Genomic DNA, 24,569 nt, shown 5'->3' with positions numbered 1-24,569 from the left:
GAATGAAGACTCAGGCAGGAGAAATGGTATAAAGCACGTCAACAGACATATGTTGATGGCGTGTGAAACACTGGTGTCTGTGGCGTGTGAAGAGATCTAAGGAGACATCTGCAGAAGATTTATGGCACAAAATGGGTAGACAACAGAAATGTGTCTGCATTTTTGGAGGGAGTACTACATTGACGAAATCAGATCCATTTTGACATCCAAATAAGCTACAGTAATTCTCTAGAATATTGTAGTGTTTTGGAAGGATTGTTGCAGAATCATTCAGAATTTTTGTGTTAGAACCTGGTAGGATTATTATATAAATATATAATAAATATATAAATATAAATATTATATAAATAAAGGGGGAACCTGAGTCTAAGTTTGCTGACTGAAGATGTTTAAAATTCATTTTTGAAGTATTCTTCAAGTATCCATCACAGTATCTCATATGCAGAGTAGAAGCTTAGTATCTATTGTTGTTGACCACCAATATTATCATTGTTTTTAAATCTCTTAAGTTCTGCCTTAGAACCAAATTGGTTCTAGGGTGGAAGAATGAGAAGAACTAGACAGTTGGGGTTAAGTGACTTGCCCTGGGTCACATAGCTAGGAAATGTCTGAGGCCAAATTTGAACCTGAGGCCATATTTAAACTCAAGGTCAAATCTGAACCTAGGACCTCTGGTCTCCAGGGTTAGCTCTCTATCCACTGAGCCACCCAGCTGCCCCATTATTGAGCATTATTAGTGATGGGCCTGAACTTGATGGGTTCAATTTTGGAACAAAATGAGGCACTCAGAAGTTACTGAGGAGTTAATAGAAAGACTTTTTCCTAGTCCCACTATAGTAAGGATATAGTGGCATTTAAATGCTTAATCATGTTTTTATTAAATTTAACCATTAGGGGCATTGTTATCAGAGACCAAGAAGCCCCAAGGAGACAATTTTAAAAGCATTAGATTTAGATTTATAGGAAATAGGTCTGAATCCCCACTCTCCCACAGGGTGACTTTGAACATATGCCATCTTTAGGCCTTAGTTTCTCTTTAAAATAAAAGGCCTAGAAGCAACAGTTTAGAGTTAGAACTCTAAAAATCTTAGAAGCCTCACTGAGGGAGAACAAAACTTCCAAGGTACAAATAATTCTCACTTTTCCGTGTGAGCCCACTTTAGGTTTCATCCAGAAAATGGTATAAAGACAATAGACTAGATCTATGGTTCTCAACCTGTGGGTCGTGACTCCGGCAGGGGTTGAACAACCAAAACACAGGGGTCGCCCAAAGCCATCGGAAAATACATATTTTCCGAGGGCTTTAGCCGCTGAGAAATGGCACTACTTTACAGCAAGATCTCGGAAAGAACGGGGACCTTGCTGCCCGCACATTGTACTAATATTAGTTACCTATCAGCAGCCCTCCCTCAATGAGGGATGGATTTACCCTGTTGCCTAGAGTCTGGACTCAAACAGAGACCTAGAGAGAGCACCCGGGTGCTGGCTCCGGAGGGGTTAAGAACGAGTCCTAGAGGGGATAACGGAGCCGAGTAACCCCAGCAAAGTGAAGCCTCAGCTGGAGCTGGAGGGAGACGACAGGAAGAAGAAGGCAGCATCTGCGGACCCCCACCCCAGGCAGGACTTACCTCCCGCTCCAGTGCTCAGGCTGCCTCCTGCTGGATTAATATTTCTCAACATATAATTAAATATTGTTTTTGTGATTAATCACTCTGTTTAAATTATGTTTGATTTGTAGCAATGAGAATACATAATGCATATCAGGTATTTACATTCTGAATCATAACTGTAGCAAAGTTACAGTTTTAAAGTAGCCACCAAAATAATTTTTTGGTTTGGGGTCACCGCAACATGAGGAACTGTATTGCAGGGTCACAGCATTAGAAAGGTTGAGAACCACTGGACTAGAGAGTTAGTGATGCTCTCTAGCAACTGCAGCTATAATAACTGAAAGCAGAGAAAGGAAAAACATATTATATATATAAAACTGATATTTATAAGGTGCTTCAAAGCTGGCAAAGTACTTCCCTCTCAACTACCCTATAAAGAAGGTGTCTCGAGTATTATTGTTCCCATTTTACAGACCAGGAGATTGAGCCTTTTTAGAGGTTAAATAAGTATCCAAAGCACATGATAAATCCTTGTTGATTGATCTCAAAACTTGTAAATGTTAGAGATGGCTCTGGAATGAAGAAAAATCTCCCTGATTTCTTCCATTCACCAATCATATAAAAGACTGCCTCCTCTAGTTCAGAGATGAAGGGGAAGGTGAATCATGGGAATGTTAATGTACTGAATAAATTAAAAAAAAAGAATATATATTTGTATGTATATGTTATAATCTATGTATGTACATAAATATAAATTTGCCCTAGTTATATTAAAATAATACAACATATAGATATATGTATAAATACATATATGATATATATTATATATATATGATATATATATATCATATATATAAATCTACACCTATATGTATATACACACACATATACACATACACTGTATATTCCAGGCAGTCTTGTCTCAGTCTTTTCTCTTTACTCTTTCTTGTTTTGGGAAGAGGAATTTTGTGATGTTTTTGCATGAGTTGGAGAGGAGAGAAAAAGGTGCTTGACCACATTCTCACTCTCTTGCAGGGGAAGTTGGTGGGGCTCACATTATCTGAGTTTATATTGGAGGAGTTTCTCTTTATCCTTACAGAGGTCTTGGAGCTTAGAGACTTTCTCATTTTATTTCTATCTAACCAGATGCTTCAATGCAATCTAATAAGGATGGTCTAATAGGATCCTGAGAAAGGGTGGGCTGTTGTGTCCTGGGTCTTTACCAAATTACTTTACCTTGCAAACTACAGCTTCTATTTTGTTCACAGACATTCACTGATGTAGACGTCTTCTTCCTTTCATGAACTGGATTTGAGTTATCTCCCCTCTTCATAAATATATTCTCTGTCTTACTGGTGTGTGTGTGTAAGTTACAGTTAGGATCTGTCAAAACTCTAATTGGACTAACTGCTGAGCAATGATTTCTATCCTTTTGTTTGAATAAAAAAAATTCCCCACATCTTATCATATGAAACCTAATGGTGAATGTCCCCCAGGGACCTATCTTGGTCCCTCTTTTTTTCTCTACCCCTTCTCTCTTGCTGATATCAATTCTCATGGGACTAACTCTTTCAACAGACCAGGTGCCCATGGCTGGTTAGCCATGTCAACCCCACTCACCACATCAGAGAGCTAGAGCCTCCAAAGCCCATGCCCTTTATCCTCTGTCTACAGGAAGTATGGAATGACAGGAAGTCAGTGGGCTCTTGGGATATGTAGTTCTTTTTAAGGGTAACAGATTTTCAATCATACACTATCTATCTATCTATCTATCTATCTATCTATCTATCTATCTATCTATCTATCTATCTATCTATCTAGTCTGTCTACATTTCTCTTTCTCTCTCTTCTCCCCTCTGTCTCATCTATCTCTGCTTTCTTAAGTCCCACATCAGCAAATATCTGTTAAAATAGCTGTATCTGTATGTCCTACAGACATATACTCAACATATCTAAAATAGAACTCATTTCTCCTAATAAACCGGGTTTCTAGACTCAAAGGCATCTTCTGCTCCTCATTCTCTTCCCACCATATCCAATCAGTCACTAAGTCTTGTTGATTATACCTGGACTACATCTCTTATTTGGCAGTTAGGAGGTGTTAATGTGGAATCCAACCCCCCCCCCCCCCAAACTTGGAGCCTAGTAAAATTCAATGTCCCCCAGTTTAGTTAGCTTAAAGGTGAAAAGTCCCAAGTTTGACCTAGTCACATGAGAGTTTCTGCCTGAGGGGAAAGTCCAACCTCAGAGTCTCAGACTAACAATAGAAAATACTTTAGGTGGGGAGGGCTAATCTTCATAAATATATTCTCTGTCTTACTGGTGTGTAAGTTACAGTTAGGATCTGTCAAAACTCTAATCTGCTGAGCAATGATCTCTATACTTTTGTTTGAATAAAAAAAATTCCCCATAGGATCAGTGAGCATTTTCCTTCTGTTTGTTTAATGAATACTGTATTAAGGTGTTAAGTATCTCTTTTGTCCCAATGGTTTCTCCCCTGGAGCCAAAGTCCTTTACCCTAGGTAGACCAACCCTTGTCTGGATCTTTCCCTTTTGTGCCCATTGTGAAGCATCAGCCTCTCCACGTTATTCCTGTCTGGGACTCCTCATTTTCCTTTGTTACCATTGTAAAGTCAACCAACTATCCCTCTCATCCTCAGTCCCCAAGTTCCCCTAGAAAGGGATTTAAGCTTCCCATTTTAATGGCTCTTTGGAGTTGTCAATGTAGCACATTTGGCTCTCCCAGGGGTCAGTGACCAGAGCAGCCAGAGTCTCAAGTCTCTGGACTCTTTATGGGAGGTGTATAGCTCATACCTCTGTGTGGAGGTCTTAAGGAGAGCACTGAACCCCTTTCCTTAATTAAAGAGTGGTTTTCCTGACTATTTAATAGTTCTGTGTTGTTTTTCCAAGTTAACACAGGCATAGTGAATAGAGTTCCACACCTGAACTCAGGAAGACATCTTTCTGATATCAAATGAGTTGTGAGACATTTCCTAGCTATGTGACACTGGGAAAGTCACTTATCCCTGCTTGCTTCAGTTTCTTTACCTGTCAAATAAGCTGGAGAAGTGTTGTGGGGGGCTTGAGGTGAACCCCCGGGCTTCGGGAAGGGTACCTTTTGCAAGGATGCAAGCCTCTGAAACTTAGCTTAAAAATAAAAAAGAGAAATTTATTAATTTAGAAAGTAATGTTGAATCTGGCCAGGAGGACAGCATAGGTGGAAGACTGCCTCCTAGATTGAACAGCACACATGGAAAGCTGTTCCCAGATGACATCAATTCTGGGGTCTTTATACTCTTTTCAACAGTGAAGACATGACTTTATGCCACAGTGGAGATGTGACTCTAGAGTGGTTAAATATCCTTAGAGTCAGATTTGGATATTCATTTCATTTGTAACTGCACTGAGGCATGGGCAGGGGGGAGGATTGCCTGAAGACATAGGGGGTGACCCTCATAGTTTAGAGGACAGATGGATGTCTGAGATACAACTTGATGATATCAAAGAGGTGCATCTCTCTGACCATCTCAAATCTAAAGGACTATCCAAGGAGGATAATTCTCTCTGGATCAGAGCCTGCCACCTTCCATTTTATTTCCTTCCCAAGATTTCTCCTATGTGTGACAGGTGTCTCCTATTATGATATGAGCGATATGGAAGTACGTATTTCATGAAAGTATGAGTATAACCTATACTAGCATATTCACCTTTTGGGGTGGGGGAGGGTAGGGAAAAATCTGAATTATAAAATATCAGAAAACAATTGTCAAAAAATTGTTTCTACATGTAACTGAAAAAGTTAAAAAAGTGAGAGAAAAAAAGAAATAGAATGGTGGATCAATGGATTAGGGAATCCAACACATGTTATTTAATGTCCGTAGCAACTTAGTGTTCGTTAAATCCAAAGATCCCAGCTTTTGGGGAAAGAACTAACAAAAGGAATGTACTTTATCTTGCTTAGAATCCTGTACCTAGTAGTTTGCCCGCTCCCAGGGCAGGACAGAGTGGCCACCCCTTCTATCCCGGAGAGAGAACGCCTCTTGGCCCCTTCTGCTCTGAGGTCAGGGTGCAAGCCCATAAGACGCCCACCAACTCGACAGCCAGCTAGGCGGCAGCAGTGATCCTGGAGTGAGCAGAGCAAAGGCACCTCAGTCACTCTTGCTTTCTTAGCACGTGTCCTGAGGGGCGGGCCGAGGCGGGGCCCAGAGCTTGGGGTCGCCGGTGGAGCTGTACGGGCGGGCAGGCAGGGATGATGGCAGCAGCCTCTGGGGACGCGCGCCGGGTGCTGGTGTACGGAGGCAGAGGGGCGCTGGGCACCAAATGTGTGCAGGCTTTCCGAGCCAAGGACTGGGTAATCGGGGGTTTGTTTGCGTGAGGGACTTACCGGGCCAAAGGGGGCATTTCTCTGTGTGTATGTGTGCGCGCGTGTGCGTGCGCGCGTGATGTTGGGCTCCCCTGAGCCCTCAAGCCTGAGGGGGGGGCCTTGATTTCCCCTACCAGAGCCGGGGGTGGGATTCCCCGTTTTGTGGGCTCGGTCTCACTTGTGTACACACGCACACCTGCACGTACCCCCATGCAAGTACCTCTGTGTTCGTGCTCATACCCCCGCTTCTGGGATACCCCGAAACACCCATGAACCCCCACCCCTCCGCCTCCGCGATATCCCAAAACACCCCCCTTCCCCGTGCTCGAATACATGTCCCTGCTTCCGGGATACCCCCAAACACACATGGTCCCTCTCCTCTCGCGCATGCTCAGATACAACTATACTTCTCCCTTGTCTACACGCCTTCCCTTCTCTTCTCCCTTTAAACTCTGGTGAGGGGAGGGTTGAAGCCTTGGTCCTCGGGCCAGTACGTTATCCCCCAAATTTAAAGAGAGCGAGTCCTTGTAACGGGGGGTTAAAACCACAACTGGCTGCCCTTCTCGGACGCACCCTCCGCCAGGGCAAGGGATCCTCACTTGACAGCAGGAGCAGCGGTTCCCGGGTTGTGGTGAAGGTGGTAAAGCCCACCCAACGACATAATTTCCTTCTTCCCCAGGAAAAGGAAAGGAGGGGAGGGTGAGGAAGCCGGGGTGCAGCTCCCTCCTGACCCCCCAGTTGTGGCTCGCGGGATTTGGAGATTAAGAGGTTCCTGCCTGGGGACTCTAGAAAACTTGGGCAAAGCATTTTACACCTCCAGGCCTCAGTTTCCTCACCTATCAAATAAAGGAGTCTTCTTTTGCCCGTTTAATGTAGGTACATTCGTGCCCAAGGACAGCAGCTAGGTCCCTTCTGTTGTTAGTATTACTTTTACAAATTAAATGAATATCTAAATCTGATCCCCCAGTCTCTTCCCAAGGATGGCACTGACAGTGTTAACTTGGGGGGGAGGAGGGAGGGAGAAAATAAACCTGATGGGCAAATAGGGGTCGAAGTCCTTGTATGACTGACTGTACTGGTCCCTATGGGGGGAGGAGGGGCTCCAGCTTCCCTGATAAGAGGATGGCCTATACCTAAAGCCAGGGCCTGCCTTGCTTTTGAGCATTCCCAGTTGCAGGACTGGACACAAGATTATTATTTTTTTTCTGGGGACTTTTGACAGCAGGTGAATAGATTAAGGAAGACTTGCCAAAAGAACCAGTGTTTACTCATAAAAAGAGGAATCTTTGTCCTCACTTGGAACGTTCAAAGCTTGTTTGACCGGTAAAATTCATGTTACCTTTATAGGGTCAAACTGAATAGTCAGGCTGGGCAGAACTGTGAAGAAACTTCTACTTAACTGAGATTAGGTCTATTTAAGGACTGTGTTTGTCTGTCAGAACTTTCACTTGGAGAACAAGGGAGCAGTGAATATGGGATAGCTAAAGAATGAACAGGGAAAAAAAATTAGACATTTACTCATGTGTAAGCACTTGAAGATAGTAGTAGAAAAAGGAACTCCAATTGGGAGAAATATTGCTGGGTGGATATAAAGGCCTTAGAATGCACAGGGGTACCCCTGGGAACCTGAAGAAGAGTAGTCCTTTGGGAAGAGGGCAGTTGGACCGGGATTTTGAGTTTTTTTGTGGCAGGATGAATTTGAAGGGGAAAGGGACAGAGTTGATCTGCAGGGAGAAAAAGTTAAAAGGAGCATTAATAGGAAGGTTTCAGGTAGACTCTGGGGTCCTGGGGCCCTCCAGATCTGGATAGAGTGTGGAGAATAATAACTTATTTTTATAGTGCTTTAAGATTGATGAAGCATTTCCATAGAACATCCCTATGAGGAAGAAAGAAAAATTACTTTTTCCCATTTTACATCTGAGGAAGTAGGCTAAAAGCCTTTTATCCATGGTGGATTAATTTCTAATTAATTTATTTGATGGAATACTTAATTTTATATTTATTTATTTTTATTTATAATTACATAATTTATGTTTATATGTAATTTATAGTTATATTTTATTATAGATAATATATTTTTTATTATTTATTATTAACTATGATAAATTAACCAATTAGCAGTGGAGTCAGAATTTGAACTTGGGTCCCCATTTTTGCCCCTCTGCTACTTAGATAAATGTGAAAGACCTTGATTGAAGAGGCTTCATTAGTATGTGGGTGGACTTTCTCTTTTTTTCTTCTACCTGGATTCTAGTTCCAGCCTTGCCTCTGCTTCTATTTTTAACCTTAAACAGATTTCCCCACTTTTCTGGTTCTCAGTTTCTCATCTCTAAAATGAGGGTGTTTGACTGGAGGACAATGAGAGTAATTTCTAGCTCACCTATTCTGAATTGTTGCCCCATTCTCCTGGGTTGATCAAGGTTTGGCTCATCTGATTGTTGTTCCTTTCCCATTATTTTTTATTCTTTATTAGAGCTTATAATATTTTAAATTTGGAAGAGACTTTAGAGATGACCCAGTATAGCCTCTTTTCTCCCTTTTACATTCAGGGAAAATGAGATTCGGAAATGTTAAGCAATTTTCCTAATATTACAAAGAATTCCAAACCAAGGACTCTCATTATTAGTTAAATACTCTTTCTTGTAAAGCCTCTGTTTTGGGGCAGTTGTATTAGATTATAGGGAGAGTAGATTTGATGATAAAAGAGAAATTAAAGTCTTTTAAAGTTATTTGTGTATATAATGTTATTATATAAATTGTCTTGAGGTAAATTATTATGTCTGGCATTTTGGAGATACTTGGCATTGTACTGGATAGTAATATAGGATCCGGAGTCAGGAAGACCCGAGTTAAACTCTAACTTCAGATGTACTTATTAGTTGTATGACCCTGGACAAGTCATTTAATTTCTGTCTGCCTCAGTTTCCTCAGCACTAAAATAAGGATAATAATAGTACTTCCCTCCCAGGGTTTTTTGTACAGATTAAAAGGAGTAAAATTGTAAAACTACTTACTTAGCACAATGCCTGACTCATAGTAATTGCTATATAAATGCTCCTATTATTATCATCATTATCCCTATAACTAATCTCTTTATTTTATCAAAAAATAAACTTAGGTTAGCCTAGAATGTCTTCTTGATGACTGGCTCCTTATGATTCTTGCTTGTTTTTCTAGATCCTCAATCCCTCTGCTTTTAATAATTTTTTCTAGAATTTTACGAGAAATTGAAGTCAATTCTGTTTTCTTTCCTTCCCTCTCTCCACCCCTACCCTCCTTCCTTCCTTCCCTCTCTCCACACCTACCCTCCTTCCTTCCTTCCTTCCTTCCTTCCTTCCTTCCTTCCTTCCTTCCTTCCTTCCTTCCTTCCTTCCTTCCTTCCTTCCTTCCTTCCTTCCTTCCTTCCTTCCTTCCTTCCTTCCTTCCTTCCTTCCTTCCTTCCTTCCTTCCTTCCTTCCTTCCTTCCTTCCTTTCTTCCTTCCTTCCTTCCTTCCCTCCCTCCCTCCCTCCCTCCCTCCCTCCCTCTCTGTCTCCCTCCCTCCTTCCCTCCCTTGCCAATATTTATTCTTTTCCAGTCTGTGAACTCTCAAAGATTATGGCTGACAATGATTTAGCACTTGCATCTGCCTGGTCATGTACTACCCTGGGACTGACCCCTTTCAGTTCATCTGGACCTGGTGGCTTATACTCCTCATGGTCCCCTGCATGCTCTTCCTATCTCCCTACTTCTCTTGGGTTTCATCTCTCTCATTTTTATTCTACTTTCAATCCAAACATCATTTTATTTAGCAAAGAAAACAAAACTAAAATGAAATCAGTAGAGATTCCTTCTAATTTTCCTCTATCATTGCCCTATCATGCTTCTATCCAATCAGCCAATAAACATTCATTAAGTTTTTAAATAATTTATTAATACTATTAATAATTAATAAAATATTAATTATTTATTAATTAATAATCAATAAATTTCTGTGTGCCAGGCACTGTGCTAAGCTCTCGGAATACAAGAAGAGGCAAAAAAGTTTCTCTCCTTAAGGAACTTTGAATGTATTTCTTCTTGGATTCCCTTTATTTCCCTAATATACAGATACTCCACATTTTTCTTGTCCATAGTTTTCCCAGGAGAACCTTTAACATTCTGGGTATGTTTTCACTGAACTCTATTAAATAAATTTGTTCAACTTGAGGATTTGTTTTTGGTTAATAATTATCCTGGGCCTATATGACAAGATGGGTCTCTAATAATAGTTTGAAAACATTATTTTTTGTGTGTTTCTACTATTCTTGGTCTCTTACATTGCCACTGATATTATTTTTCTATCTGGATTTGTGACAGAAGCTAGAAAATATACACTATATTATAGGATTAAGGATATGACCTGTGGTTTCATCAGTAGAAAAATCCCTTAATAAGGAAACTCCCTTTAGCAATGAGCAAATTATCTACAATGCATATAGTCTTAAGAGTTTCCTTGAGCATTGAGAAGTCAAGTCACATGTCCAAGGTCTCAGAACAAAATTAGGCCTTGGACCCAGATTTTCCTGGATCTGAGACTGGCTCTTGATGCACTATACCTTGATGCTCTCATAGGAGTGAGAGAAATTAAAAAAAGGTTCATCCAGAGAATCAGTTGACCTCTGGGTCTTTGTTTTTTTCAGGCATAAAATAAGGAGGGGAGTTTATTCAGATGATCTTAAAGGACCTTTCAGTCTTAAAAGAAGTGATCCTTCCCTCATGGCTGCTACCTTTCCTATTGCTTTGAGACTTTGCCCTTTCTTTTCTTTTCTTTTTTTTTTAAACTCTTACCTTCTGTCTTGGAATCAATACTGTGTATTGGTTCCAAAGCAGAAGAGTGGTAAGGGCTAGGCAGTGGGGTCAAGTGACTTGCCCAGGGTCACACAGCTGAGAAGTGTCTGAGGACAGATTTGAATCTAGGACCTCCCAGTCTCTAGGCCTGGCTCTCAATGCACTGTGTCCTGAGGACCCAGCTGCCTCCTCTGCCCTTATCTTTTTTGAAAGGACATTTTCTCTTTTCCTTTTTTGAAAAGGATATTTGCTCTTCTCCAGGAAAACTGAGTTAAAATCTGGCATTTAGGTAGTACAGTGGGTAGAAAGCTAGGCCTAGAGATGGGAGGTCCTGGGTCAAATGTGGCCTCAAATATTTCTTTTGACCCTGGGCAAGTCACTTAATCCCATTGCCTAGCCTCCACTGCTCTTTTGCAGTGGAACCAATCCATAGTATTGATTCTAAGACAGAAGGTTGGTGTTTAAAAACAAAACAAAGCTGGCTTCAGAAATACTTACTAGCTATTTGACCTTGGGCAAGTCACTTAACCTCTGTGTGCCTCAGGTTCCTCATCTATAAAATGAGGATAACAAGAGCTCCTACCTCACAAAGTTATTAGAAAGACCAAATGAGATAACATTTGTAAAGGGTAGGCCCTGGTGGGACCTGCTTAAGAGTTGAAGCAAGCATTTCTGAGCAATAAGTGGAGAGGATGAATTTTGAAATGTGCAATTTTGCCATTGTTTATTTCTTAGCTTATTTTAGTTTTTCCTCTTTCCTTTTTTCAGGGTCTCTCACCTACCCCCTCAGCTGCAAGGAAATAGATGAGGAATTGAATTTTTAGTTTGGATTAGGCAGTTGGTAAGGTTTATTTTCCTCTTGATGTTAGTAGAGGTTCATATCCCCCCCAGAGGGACAAGATAAAGAAAGAGAAGAACTGCTAATATAACTGATATTCTGGAAAAGCTATCTAAGGTAATGAGAAGGAGTAGGAAGCAGGGTAGGCTAGCCTTTAGATTTGCCAGCTAGTCTCAAATTGTATATGACTATAAAAAAACTGACTTAAAAAATTTATATATTTATATGTAACATTTAAAATATGAAGACTTTCAGTTAACTCCCTCCTTTCCCCCCATTAAAGAAGGCACCATTTGACAAAAAGTTAGATTTATATAGAAAACTATGTTTTATTTATTCCTGTTTATCAGCTCTTTCTCTGGAGATAGAAATAAATGTCAGAATATTTGCCAAAAATATTGCTTTTTTTTTAAACCCTTATTTTCTGTCTTAGAATCAATGCTGACTTGCCCAGGGTCACAATGCTAGCAAGTATCTGACGCCATATTTGAACTTAGAAACTTCTGTCTCTATGTCTGGCTCTCCTGGCTCTCAATCTACTGAGCCACCCAGCTGCTCCAAGATTGCTTTTTTATTAAAAAAAATTTTAATTTTAACCCTTACCTTCTGTCTTAGAATCAATACTGTGTATTGGTTCCAAGACAGAAGAAGAGTGATAAGGGCTAGGCAATGGGAGTTAAGTGACTTGCCCAGGGTCTCACAGCTGGGAAGTGTCTGAGGACAGATTTGAACCTAGGACCTCCCGTCTCTAGGCCTGGCTCTCAATCCACTGAGCTACCCAGCTACCCTACAAGATTGCTTTTTTTTTTTTTTGAAAATTTTATTTAGTCAATTTAGAACATTATTCCTTGGTTACAAGAATCATATTCTTTCTCCTCCCTTCCCCCCACTCCTTCCCATAGCCAACACGCAATTCCACTGGGTTTTTGCATGTGTCCTTGATCAAAACCTATTTTCATGTTGTTGATGTTTGCACTAGGGCGATTATTTAGTGTTTACATCCCCAGCCATATCCTCATCCACCCATGTGATCAAGCAGTTGTTTTTCTTCGGTGTTTCTGCTCCCACAGTTTTTCTTCTGGATGTGGATAGTGTTTTTTTCTTGTAGATCCCTCCGAGTTGTTCAGGGTCACTGCATTGCCACTAATGGAGAAGTCCATTATATTCGATTATACCACAATGTATCAGTCTCTGTGTACAATGTTCTCCTGGTTCTGCTCCTTTCACTCTGCATCACTTCCTGGAGGTTTGTTCCAGTCTCCATGGAATTCCTCCACTTTATTATTCCTTTGAGCACAATAGTATTCCATCATCAACATATACCACAATTTGTTCAGCCATTCCCCAACTGGAGGGCATCCCTTCAGTATACATGTCAGATCTTTGGGAAAGGAAAGATTTTAAGACCAAACAAGAGTTAGAAAAAAATCACAAAATGTAAAATAAATAATTTTGATCACATTAAATTAAAAAGTTTTTGTACAAATAAAATCAATGCAACCAAAATTAGAAGGGAAACAACAAATTGGGAAAAAAATCTTTATAACAAAAACCTCTGACAAAGGTTTAATTACTCAAATTTATAAAGAGCTAAATCAATTGTACAAAAAATCAAGCCATTCCCCAGTTGATAAATGGGCAAGAGACATGAATAGGCAATTTTAAGATAAAGAAATCAAAACTTAAAAAGCACATGAAAAAGTGTTCTAAATCTATTATAATCAGAGAGATGCAAATCAAAACAACTCTGAGGTATCACCTCACACCTAGCAGACTGGCTAACATGATAGCAAAGGAAAGTAATGAGTGCTGGAGGGGATGTAGCAAAGTGGGGACATTAATGCATTGCTGGTGGAGTTGTGAATTGATCCAACCATTCTGGAGGGCAATTTGGAACTATGTCCAAAGGGTGCTAAAAGACTGTCTGCCCTTTGATCCAGCCATAGCACTGCTGTGTTTTTTCTCCAAAGAGATAAAGAAAAAGACTTGTACAAGAATATTCATAGTTACGCTCTTTGTGGTACCAAGACTGCTTTTTCTAAGAAACATTGTTCAAAAACTTTTGGTGTTTTTCCCTGGGAATAAACTTCTAGGCCTGTGGCATATCTTTAATCTCAGTGTGCTGTATTCTGTTTGACTCTACCCGGATTTGGGAACACCAGCTCTGGGTGCTGGGACCCTCCGCTTCTTATCAGTGAGAAATCACCTTAGCTTGCCTGGCCTGGACTCACGGTTCTACTCTGGGCATCTTCTTGCAGTTCCACTGCCAACGTCTCACCCCCTACTTCCCACTCCTCTCCTCCCTGAGCTGGGGATATTTGGTGCCTGTTTGCAAAACTTTTTCTCTCTATTAAAGCTATGATTTAGTGCTATTTAAAGCTATGAGTATGACCAGTGCCATTTTGCAGATGAGGAAACCAACATGATGTGATAGAGGGGATGGGATGATAAACAACAGTCATAGCTAGAGCCCAATCTTCTGACTCTGGGACCAGGGTAATAATATTTCACTCTGTCTCTACTAATTCACCATGTGACTTTGGGCAAGTTTCCTTTTGATCTCTATTTTTTTCATCTTTGAAATAAGGATATATAAGGAAGTTAAACAAGACTTCTCAGAACAGAGAAGGCCCAGCACAGAATATTGAAAAGTTTAAGGTACTTTTAAAATCACCCTTCTAGTGGACCTTTTTCAAGGTCCTTGGCCTGTCCCGATGTCTGATAAAAAGAATAATAAAATTGTGTCCTTTTTTTACTAAAATTTTTTTCTTGTTCACACTAGTGGGTTGCTAGCATTGATGTGGTAGAAAATGAAGAAGCCAACGCCAGTGTGATTGTCAAAATGACTGATTCCTTTACGGAGCAAGCTGACCAGGTAATTATAAACATGTTCTAGGAATGGTAGAATGTTGAAAATTCAAAATTCTAATTCATCCAGCAATTATTAGGCTCTATGGCAGGTGAAAGTCCTGTGCTTATGACTAGCTTATCTAGTAATGACAGTAGTAATAATAGCTGACATTTGTGGAGTGCTTTACAAACCAATGACTTAAATAGAGTATCTAATTTGATTCTCAATAACACTGTGAATATAGTTATATATTTGCATATGTGTGTATATATGTATATATACACATATCAGTCTCATTTTATAGATGAGAAAATTGAGGTATGACTTGGATTTGAAGGCTAGTGTATGGCAGAGCCTGAATTTGAATTGAGATCTGCCTTTGAACTGAGTGCTACAAAAAGAAAATAGAATCAGTAGATGATAGAAACAGTACAGAGTACCCTGAGATTTCCTAACCATGTGCTCCTGGGCAAGTCATTTAATCTTGTTTGTCTAACCCTTAGCTCTTCTGTCTCAGAACAAAGTGCCCTGAGAATTCAGAAAGGGGGCAATTCCTGGGGAAGGTTTCTGGAAAAGATTGTATTTGAGCTGATTCTTGAAGGATGGATAGGACTGAGCAGGGAGTGATGAGATGGGGTGTAGGAAATGAATGAGAAATCCTCACTGAAATAAAGCTTTAGACATTATAATAAAATCCACTGTTGCTTCTTTTTAGAGAAATGTATAACTAGTAAAGGATATGGGGAAAGGAGTAAAAGGAATAAGATCTCTTTCCATCCCCAGCTCCCACCTCTTCTAGCATTAAAGATAACTAGGTAAACAGAAAAGTGGATTTTATTTTATTTTTCTCTATGCCTCATAGTGAGAAATTTCAGCCTAAAAAGGTATAAAATCACCCATTTGAGGAGGGAAACACACCTAGTAAATAGTAATTAGTAGACTGTAAAGCAGAAAGCTTCAAAGCCTGGGAAAACTCCAGGTGACAGAAAGTAATAATCCTGCAATGGGCATTCAGTGGAGTGCTCCTACTCTTTGTGTGTTTCCTGAAATGTTCAGAGCTCAGTGGTTAGCAAGTGGTTCCATGTCCTCATCGGTATCCTGGGTACAACCCAGGGAAAGAAGCATGGGGTAGAGATACTCAACACAGAGAATGGGCAATTTAAGGATGAGTTTAGGGGGAGATGGGAGCCAATGAGAATGGAATAAAGTTTCACATAAGGCCTGCCTAAAGTATGATAAAATGGGCAAACAGGAGCTGAGGGAAATGAGTGGAAAAAAAAAGTGAGGACAAAATCAGCTTTTACAGCCCTGTTTTTGGAGGAGTAATTTAGGCCATAGGTTAGCAGGAATTGAGTCAATGGACTGAAGTTTAGGATGAGGAAACATCACCTTGATTTAAGAATTGCTCATAGTAGCAATAGGAAGAAGTTGCTGTCGGCATTCTGAGGCATCCTGAACAACATGACTATTTTATTCTGGTGTAATAATGAAAAGTGGAATGCTTTGAAGATATCTTCAGTTATAAGAAAGAAATGGAAAAAGCACTGGATTTGTAAGAAAGATGATCTGGGTTCCAATCTCAGTCTTGCTACTCCTTATAGATCTATCTTTCCATCTCTTTAGGCTTTAGCTTCCTCTCATTTGTAAAATGAGACGGGTAGACTATTTGATTTCTAAGGTCTTCTTTCAATTTTAATAATAGCAGTTAGCATTTATATAGCACTTTAAGATTTGTAAAGTGCTATATAATTATTTTATCCTCACAACAACTCAGGAAGTGTATACTGTTGTTATTCCCATTTTGCAGATGAGGAAACTGAGGCAGACTAGGTGGACTTGCCCACTGGCTGGATTTGAATTCAGGTCTTCTGACTTCAGGTCCAGGACCTCTGCCTTTTGTAACTGTTGTTGGAAGAGTATGATAGTTTTTATTTTTCCTAAATAATTTTTCTACTTTGTGATTTGAAGGATTTTGTAGAAAGAGTCTTACATTGGGAAGAATTTGGAGTAGATGACCTAATTCAGCAATTCTTACCCTTTTTTGGGTAATGGACCCCTTTAGCAGCCTGTGAATTTATTTGCATATATACTTTTAAAAATACATAGGAATGCAAAGGAAACCAATTATATATGTAATATATAATAATATATACATTAAAATATACACATTAAAAACAAAAAATTCATGAATACCTGTTCTAATTCAAGGAATTATTTTAGTTTTAGGTTAATGTTTCCATCCTTTTCTTTTAGATTTTATAAATCTAAATGTTGGGGGGTAAGGAGGAAGGACATTTTAGACTGGAAGAAATGAGTAGAAATGATAAAGGCTCCTTCTCAGGAGGGAGGAAGCCTCCTGGCATATTCAAGGCACTATAAGGAGGAGTTTTATAATAATATTAACTCCTGTGTTTTAGAGCGGATTGTACTTGGCAGACTTTTTCATCAGAGCACTATGCAGTAGGTAGTGTCGGTACAATATAAAAACACTATCTCCATTTTACAGATAAAGAAAGTAAGGCTTGGAGAGGATGAGTGACTTGGGAACAGTTTATTAGGGGTGGTACTGTGACTTAATTGGATTTTTAAAAAAAATTTATTTAATTGAGTAATTAAGAGAATTTTTCCATGGTTACATGATTTATGCTCCTTCCTTCCCCTCCTTCCACCCCCTCCCATGGCCAACAAGCAATTCCACTGGGTTTTACATGTGTCACTGATCAAGACCTATTTCCATATTATTGATATTTGCAATAGGGTGGTTATTTAGAGTCTACATCCCTTGAATCTGAATCTTTTGACTCCCATGTTCAGTGTTAGCCAGGCAGTGCTTGGTGTAAAGTAGGTGTTGAAATGATGCTTGTTGACCACCTGACTCTGTAAAGCATGTAGTTTATGGCTGCCAGTATTTCATCAGTTCTCTGAGATCCACAAACTTTCATCATTAGATTATTCTCTAAGAACTGTGGGAGTAGAAATGCAGAAGAAAAACATAATCGATCATGTGGGTTGATAGGGATATGATGGGTGTTTTGACTTTAAAAGATTGCTCTACTGCAAATATGAATAACATGGAAATAGATTTTGAACAATTATATATGTATAACCCAGTGGAACTTCTTTGGGAGTGGGGAGGAAAGGGTGCGGAATCATGAATCATGTAACCATGGAAAAATATTCTAAATAAAAAAGGGAAAAAATAAAAATAAAAAGGGATCATTTCTCTCCCCCCCTCCCCCAATAAGGTTAATCCAGGATCTTAGTTTACAATTCTGTTCTGTTAAGATTAAAAATTTGTTTCTCTGCTAAAAGTTTTATATTTTTATGAGGTTTTTTTAAAGATTAAGAAATAAAGAAAATGCAAAATAAGATAGCACGTGCCTAGGAGGGCCGAAAGGCCCATTCAATTTCACTTTCTACATCTTGGGAGATGCCTTTCCCTAGAAGCGGAAGCCAAGAGAGCCTCAAGTAGGCGGAGAGCCCCTTTAAATAATAATTTGTGATCTTGCACTCAGGGAGATTAGTGGGAATTCTGGGAGCTAGCAAGGACTTCTGGGGATTGAAGTCTGGGGTTCAAATCTCCATTTTAAAATTTCTCCGTTTGATCCTTATCTCCGTTTTTTACAGTTCTATCATTAGAAATTGATTAAAATAAATTAAGAGGAACTTGGGAACTTGACCCAGTAGAATCCTATTCAGATTTGGTCTTTTGTTTAAAGAAAAACCAAACCAAAAAAATCTCCCCAAATTTTGTTTCTTCTATTGAAGGTGACTGTTGATGTTGGGAAGCTTTTGGGTGATAAGAAAGTGGATGCAATTCTTTGTGTGGCTGGAGGATGGGCAGGAGGCAGTGCCAAAGCTAAATGTAAGTCTTTTTCTTTCTGCATGATTCATTCCTTCTTTTGGTCCATAAATTGGGCTTCCATGTGTTAGGCCCTGGGAGAGGTCCAGAGAGAACTAAGGCACCACTCTTAGGATCTGGGGTTTGGGCAGAATAACTTGGAACTTCAGGTGCAGCATAGAGGATGACAGAAGAGGTCCAGAGGTCTGTAGGAGCTCAGAAGGAAAAAATAAAGCTCCTTTCCACAAGTGCCTGCTGCTGCCTGAGAGGCTAGAGCCTCTTTTCCCTGGCAAGCAGGTGGTCTTGAGTAATTCTGTTTGTTCACAAACATGTATGATGTGCCTGCGCTGTGAACTCAAATAGCAGCTGGAGCCAAGAACTGCACGGAATGATCCTTGTGGGCCACATCTTGACTGACAAAACCACATAATAACATTATCTGTGGCCTGTTGTAGCTTCATTTTGTTAAATGTCTTCCACTTACATTTTAGTCTGATTCAGGCTTCATTTGGGAAGGGGGACCCTAGGTTTGACATCTCAGGTGTTAGACAGATGAGGAGGGATTCTCGAGGGCAGCAGTCATCCATCCATTTGTCCTCTTACTACATAAATGTTGGTTTCTTTACACAAAGACTTGTTGATTTGGTCACACACTTTTCTACTGAGTTTTGTATGTCAGGACATGGGAGAGCCGCAAGGAAGGTTTGAGATCTCTCTTCCCTTCCCATCAGCTAGCATGCACATCCAGCATAAATTGGGGACAGTCTTGAAGGAATGCATAGACATTGAGAATGAGGTGAGGCTGTCCTTTTCATCCCCTGCTTCTCACAAAATGTAAGTGTGTTTTAAAAGCCTCTACCATTCTGTCATGCCCCAGGATATTAATTCCTCCTGGTCCTGGGTCTGTTACTCTCTAAATAAAAGTGCATAGTTCGGGGGCAGCTGGGTAGCTCAGTGGATTGAGAGCCAGGCCTAGAGATGGGAGGTCCTAGGTTCAAATTTGGCCTCAGACACTTCCTAGCTGTGTGACCCTGGGCAAGTCACTTGACCCCCATTGCCTAGCCCTTACCACTCTTCTGCTTTGGAGCCAATACACAGTATTGACTCCAATACAGAAGGTAAGGGTTTAAAAAAAAAAAGTGCATAATTCAGGTAATTATCAAGAAACAGACTTCTGGCTGGGAGTGGATGAGTCACTCATGATTTTGCAAAATGGCCTTGATGTTTCACTGGCTCTCTTTTGTAGTCACCTTTCAAAATTATAATCTCTCTTTGTTTAACTTTTTTTATGTTCTTTTTAAATATCATTTCTTACACTAAAATACCCTATTCCTCTTTGGTCTCCACACCTTTGTATATGTTGTCTTCCCTGTTAGAATGTAATAGGGTCAGACTCTTATTTTTGTGTTTTTATCGCTAGCATTTAGTACATCTTGGCCCATAGTAGGCTGTGAAAAATAAGTAAATCTCCCTCCCTCCATTTTCCCTCCCTCTATCCCTCCCTCTCCCTCTCTTTCCAATGACTCCCTGCTCCCTATTTCCTAAGCAGTTTATATCAAATAAACAAACAAAATCAAATCAATACATTGATAAGATTTCAAACTATATTCCCTTTTCTTCATTGACAAGTTCACTACTGCTTCTGAGAGGCAGGAGGCTGCTTCTCCATCAGTCCATGGGTCATGGCCACATTCAGAGTTCTTATGTACAGATTTGCAGTAATAGTAACTCACTTTATGAAGCACTTTGATTCACAGAGCGTGTAAGTCTTTCCGTGGCATGGAGAAGGGATTGGAGTCCAGGCCTCTGAAGAAGTTAAGCCAGTTGCCCATGGGCACATAGTCCCTGGGGGTTCAGTTGGTACTTTGGCTCAGGTGTTCTGACCCAAAGTCCAGCGCCTCCTCCTTCCTCTGCTCCCTTTCCCTGTTGCTACTCCAGGTTCGGGGTGTTGGGGGCACAAATGAGATAATGGAGGGAAAGCCCTTCACAGGCTTACAGTGCCACAGTAAGTCACCAGCCTTGCCATCGAGAGGGGTGAGTTTAGACACGGAGGTTATTTGTAGGCCAAAACAGATTTGCCCGTAAACGCGTAACCACTTGGCTGGGAAGGTAATTTAGGCACAGGCTCTTTGAAGTTTAATCTTTGCTATTAATGTTTTCTGAAGCCTGTGCAGCCAGCCAGACAACGGACAGGTTAGTGGCCGATGGTGGATTCTCAGGTGAAGATGCTGACACAGAGACTCCCCTGACCGGGCCCTCCCTGGCCCCATTGAAACTCGTCAGCTGCCCTGCGCACCCTCCGCCGGCTCTTTCTTAGCTTGTGCCACCTCTGCCCCTTGGACCGCGTGGCGGGGGGGAGGCGGTTAGGCCCGATGAGTTCTCATAGCACTGTTTAAGTGAGTCGTGGCTGTCTATAATTGTGGCCAGAGAGCACCCACGGCTGGGAGGGAAGCTTGGACTCCCTCGGTTTCTGTAGCTGTAATGGGAGGCTGATAGAATCCTGGGGCTTTAGAGGTGATCCTGGGGGGTCCCTCCCTTAGCCCAGCAGGGAGAGCTCGCCCGACGTCACGTATGCCTTGGTGGGGAGTGTGAGATGGGAACCGTCTAGTCTGTTCCCTCCAGCACCCCCTGCTCCTCCTCATGGGGGCTGTCACCCTAGGGGAGTTGTGTAAGGCCTAACGTGATTAAATGTATCATGAATGCAGCCCTCGTTTATTCCTTAGAGAGCAGGGGCCGGCCCTTCATTACTTGGTAGAGCAGAAGCTTTTGTTAAATTGAATTAAATGAGAACTTCTATAGGAAATACTTTTATCTTTTCCTTGTTGGGAAGATGAAAGAAATGAAGGTGTTTGGTAAGGCAGAGATGGACCGACCCATCCTTTGGGTCTGGCCCTGGCCACGGCCTTCTCTTTGGTTCCAGTTTCCTTAGACTCAGGGAGGGCACACAAGCCCTGGGTTCTTCCTCGAGGTGTGGACCCCTGGAGCCCAGGGTTCTCTGCAATCTCACTTTAGGTCACTGACCCGCGGGCAGAGCCTCTAGCTTTGTTCTCATCTCCCCCCGTGGCAGGCATCCCCAGAGACCCCAGAGAGAATCCCTTCCACGCCAGGCCTGTCAGAGGGGGAGCGATGGTTTTAGCCTCCCCTCTGCCGGGCTGCCTGTAGCCCAGCCAGCCCAGGCTTGTCTTAGCGCAGTGGCAGCTTCTTCCCTGCCCACGCTGGGGCTCTACTGAGGGTTCTCACTTGGCGCTTACAGCTTTACCTGACCCCAGTCACCGAGCAGTCCCCATGGTATTGACACACCAGGGTGCTGCCAGGGATCTCTCGGGAAGTGAGCCCTCCCCCCTGCATGCATACTGCCATTGGCAAAGACCCAGCCACAGGAGGAGGAGGGGGGGGGAGTGGATGACTTTTTTCCCCCTCAAACTAATTCTAGTCTTTAGATGACTAAATTCTAATATATAAAATAGAACATGTAGCAGTTAATATAGTTGTTAATATGCAGTCATTGTTAATGTAATAATGAATGTAATGATATCTTTATAGCATTACATAAATAAATAAAATAGAATACTAGGGGAAGAGGTAAGAAGAAGTTTCCTAAAAACTCTAAAATTCCCAGCAATCCTAGGTTTACCATGACCATTACAAAGATAAAATCATTGGTAGTGATGATTTGTAAGTCTTAGCTCCTCCGATTAAGACAGTGATGTAAGACAGTTCCAAAGGGCTTGCCATGAAAATGTGTTTGATCTACCTTCAGAAATAGAACTGATAGACTGCATACAGAATGAAGTGCACTTAAAAAAATTACTTTATTTTTTGTGGGTATGTTTTCTTTTGCAACATGGATAATAGGGAAATATGTTTGGTTTTTTAAAAAATCCTTTACCTTCCATCTTGGAACCAATACTGTGTATTGGTTCCAAGAGAGAAGAGCAGTAAAGGCAAGACAATGGGGGTCAAGTGACTTGCCCAGAGTCACACAGTTGGGAAATGTCTGAGGCTAGATTTGAACCTAGGACCTCCCATCTCTAGGCCTGGCTCTCAATCCACTGAGCTACGCAGCTGCCTCCCAAATATGTTTTGTATGACTTCACATGTATGATTGACATATTGCTTACCTTCTTAGGGAACTGGGAGGAAGAGAATTAGAACTCAAAATAAAAAAAAAAGTTAAGAATTAAAAAATATATATTTTATTGAGTATATTTAATGAAACAAAAGTAGACAAAAATAATATCAACCATAAAATAATATCTGACCTTTATATAGAATTGTATAGAATTGGCAATATTCATGTGAACTTCCCTATTTCTGTGGACTATGCCGATCCTTGGTCTGTTAGGGAATAGGCGTGCCTTATTCCACATCCCTAGACTCTTCTTCCCACTCTGAGGAGGAAGGTGTGTTTCCTTCTCAGTTCTCCAGGACTGAGATGCTCATTCCAGTTCATCAGTTCCATAGTTCCTTATATGTTGTTTTTGCCTCATAGTCATGGTGTGGACTGTTTCTTTGTCCTGTTTTCTTTATTCTAGCACTTAAGATCATAGCATCATGAATATAGAACTAGAGAGGACTTCAGAGGCTAGCTACAAATGCCTCACTTTACAGTTGGGGAAACTGAGGCCCAGGGAGGTTTTTGTTTTGTTTATTTTTTTTAACATGTCCTGCCTGAGGTCATGCAGGTACTAAGTATCAGAAATGGTTTTTGAATCCAGGTCCTCCTCAGGCTAGAGCTGGTGCTTTTTCTACTATGCATTGTCTTTACATATAAACCTTTACTATGTTTCTGAATTCCTCATATTTACTATTTCTTTATAGTCTAGTAATGCTGTTTATGTTATTTAGTTGTTTCAATTGCGTCTGACTCTTCATGTCTCCATTTGGGGTTTGCTTGGCAAAGATACTGTAGTGGTTTGCTTCTTCAGCTGGTTTTACAGATGAGGAAATTGAGGCAAACAATGGATTATACAGGTAGGGAGTATCTGAGGCTGGATTTGAATTCTGAGCTTCCAAACTCCATCCCAGGCACTGTCTCCACTGCACTACTTCTTAGCCAATCAGTTTTGTAGTAGCCCAGTATATTAAAACAAGACAGGTTGTTGGACTGTTCTGTTTTCATTTCTTGCTTCTTCAGAAGAGGCTCTGTCCTAAGACCTTTCTTTCTGTTATTGAACTCTGGATTCATGCCAAAGGGTATGAACAACTTGCTTTTCTTGCCTAACTTAAAACTGTTTGCCAGAAATGGTTGTACCAATTCTCAATTCAACCAGAAGCGTATTGATTTGACCAATCAAATTTAGATTTTTTTTTTCAATCCACTTAAAAACAAATGACTTGATATTTGAAATGACTGTTTCAGGGCCCGAGTATTAGAATATGTGTGGAATTGCAATCTTAACTTCCCTTTTATAGAAGAATTTAAAGCTGGCATTAAAAGTCCAGCCATAAAAAATTATGGCTGTGTAAAAGTCCCATTTAATGACTATATGGGGATATTCCTACAGATTCTTATAATGGGTTTAAGTTTTTTATTAGATAAATTGGGTCTTATAAATACAATATTCTTCCATAAAGTATAACAATCTTTGTATTTAAGCCAGTTCAGCAAAGTATAATAATTTAACGGCTAAAATTTTCCCATTTAATTTTGAAAAAATAACATTTCTTGTAAGAAATTATATTATTATGAGAAGAATAAAAGATTGAGGCTTCTCATTTGGTGGGAGAGAAAAGCCAATTTGGTATAAGTTCATAGAAAGTCTTTTTTTTTCAGTCTCTTGATTAGTGTTTTGGCTGGAATTTGAAGATAGGGGGACAGTGTCACTGCTTGAGTAAGGCGAGTGTAGGACAAAGGTCCTCAGATGGCTTTAGTGGAGCGTTTGATGAGCCAGGCAGGAGTCACGTAGAACAGCAGTGGGGTTGGCTGCCTTGCTGCCTGGCTCAGCCCAGGTGGGCACTCGATGCACAGCTTTATTATTATTATTATTATTGGTTTTCTTTCTTTACTTAGACACAGCATTGCTTGCACATGGCTTCTCTACCAAGAAACCTCAGCCTTCTTCACTATTAAACAAAGCCCAGAGAGGCAGGTGAGGAAGTGCTTCCCGAGGAGGCATAGTGGCAAGAGAGCAGAAGCCCAGAATGAGAGACTCACCCAGGCATCCCTGAGGAAGGGTCCCTCGGGGTCTCCTCAGAAAACTTCCAGAGATGGAACATGCCCTCCCTCTGTGGGGAGCAGCTCAGATGATTGGGATCA

At 40.8% G+C, this 24,569-nt stretch overlaps 1 protein-coding gene across 1 annotated transcript in view; it reads left to right on the top strand.

The window, feature by feature from the left end:
* The first annotated feature begins 5,721 nt into the window (after nucleotides 1-5,721).
* QDPR (quinoid dihydropteridine reductase) overlaps nucleotides 5,722-24,569 on the top strand; it is a 37,300-nt gene continuing 18,452 nt past the window's right edge. Inside the window, exons 1-3 of the mRNA XM_001369227.4 lie at nucleotides 5,722-5,961; nucleotides 14,401-14,493; nucleotides 18,238-18,334. Coding sequence (XP_001369264.2) covers nucleotides 5,860-5,961; nucleotides 14,401-14,493; nucleotides 18,238-18,334 — 292 coding nt within the window. The 5' untranslated portion in view covers nucleotides 5,722-5,859. The remainder of the gene's footprint in view (nucleotides 5,962-14,400; nucleotides 14,494-18,237; nucleotides 18,335-24,569) is intronic.

The sequence above is a fragment of the Monodelphis domestica genome, chromosome 6, assembly GCF_027887165.1.
Source record: "Monodelphis domestica isolate mMonDom1 chromosome 6, mMonDom1.pri, whole genome shotgun sequence".
Lineage (NCBI taxonomy): Eukaryota > Metazoa > Chordata > Mammalia > Didelphimorphia > Didelphidae > Monodelphis > Monodelphis domestica.
Note: the sequence above shows the minus strand (reverse complement) of the source record. Positions and strands in the feature narration are given on the sequence as shown.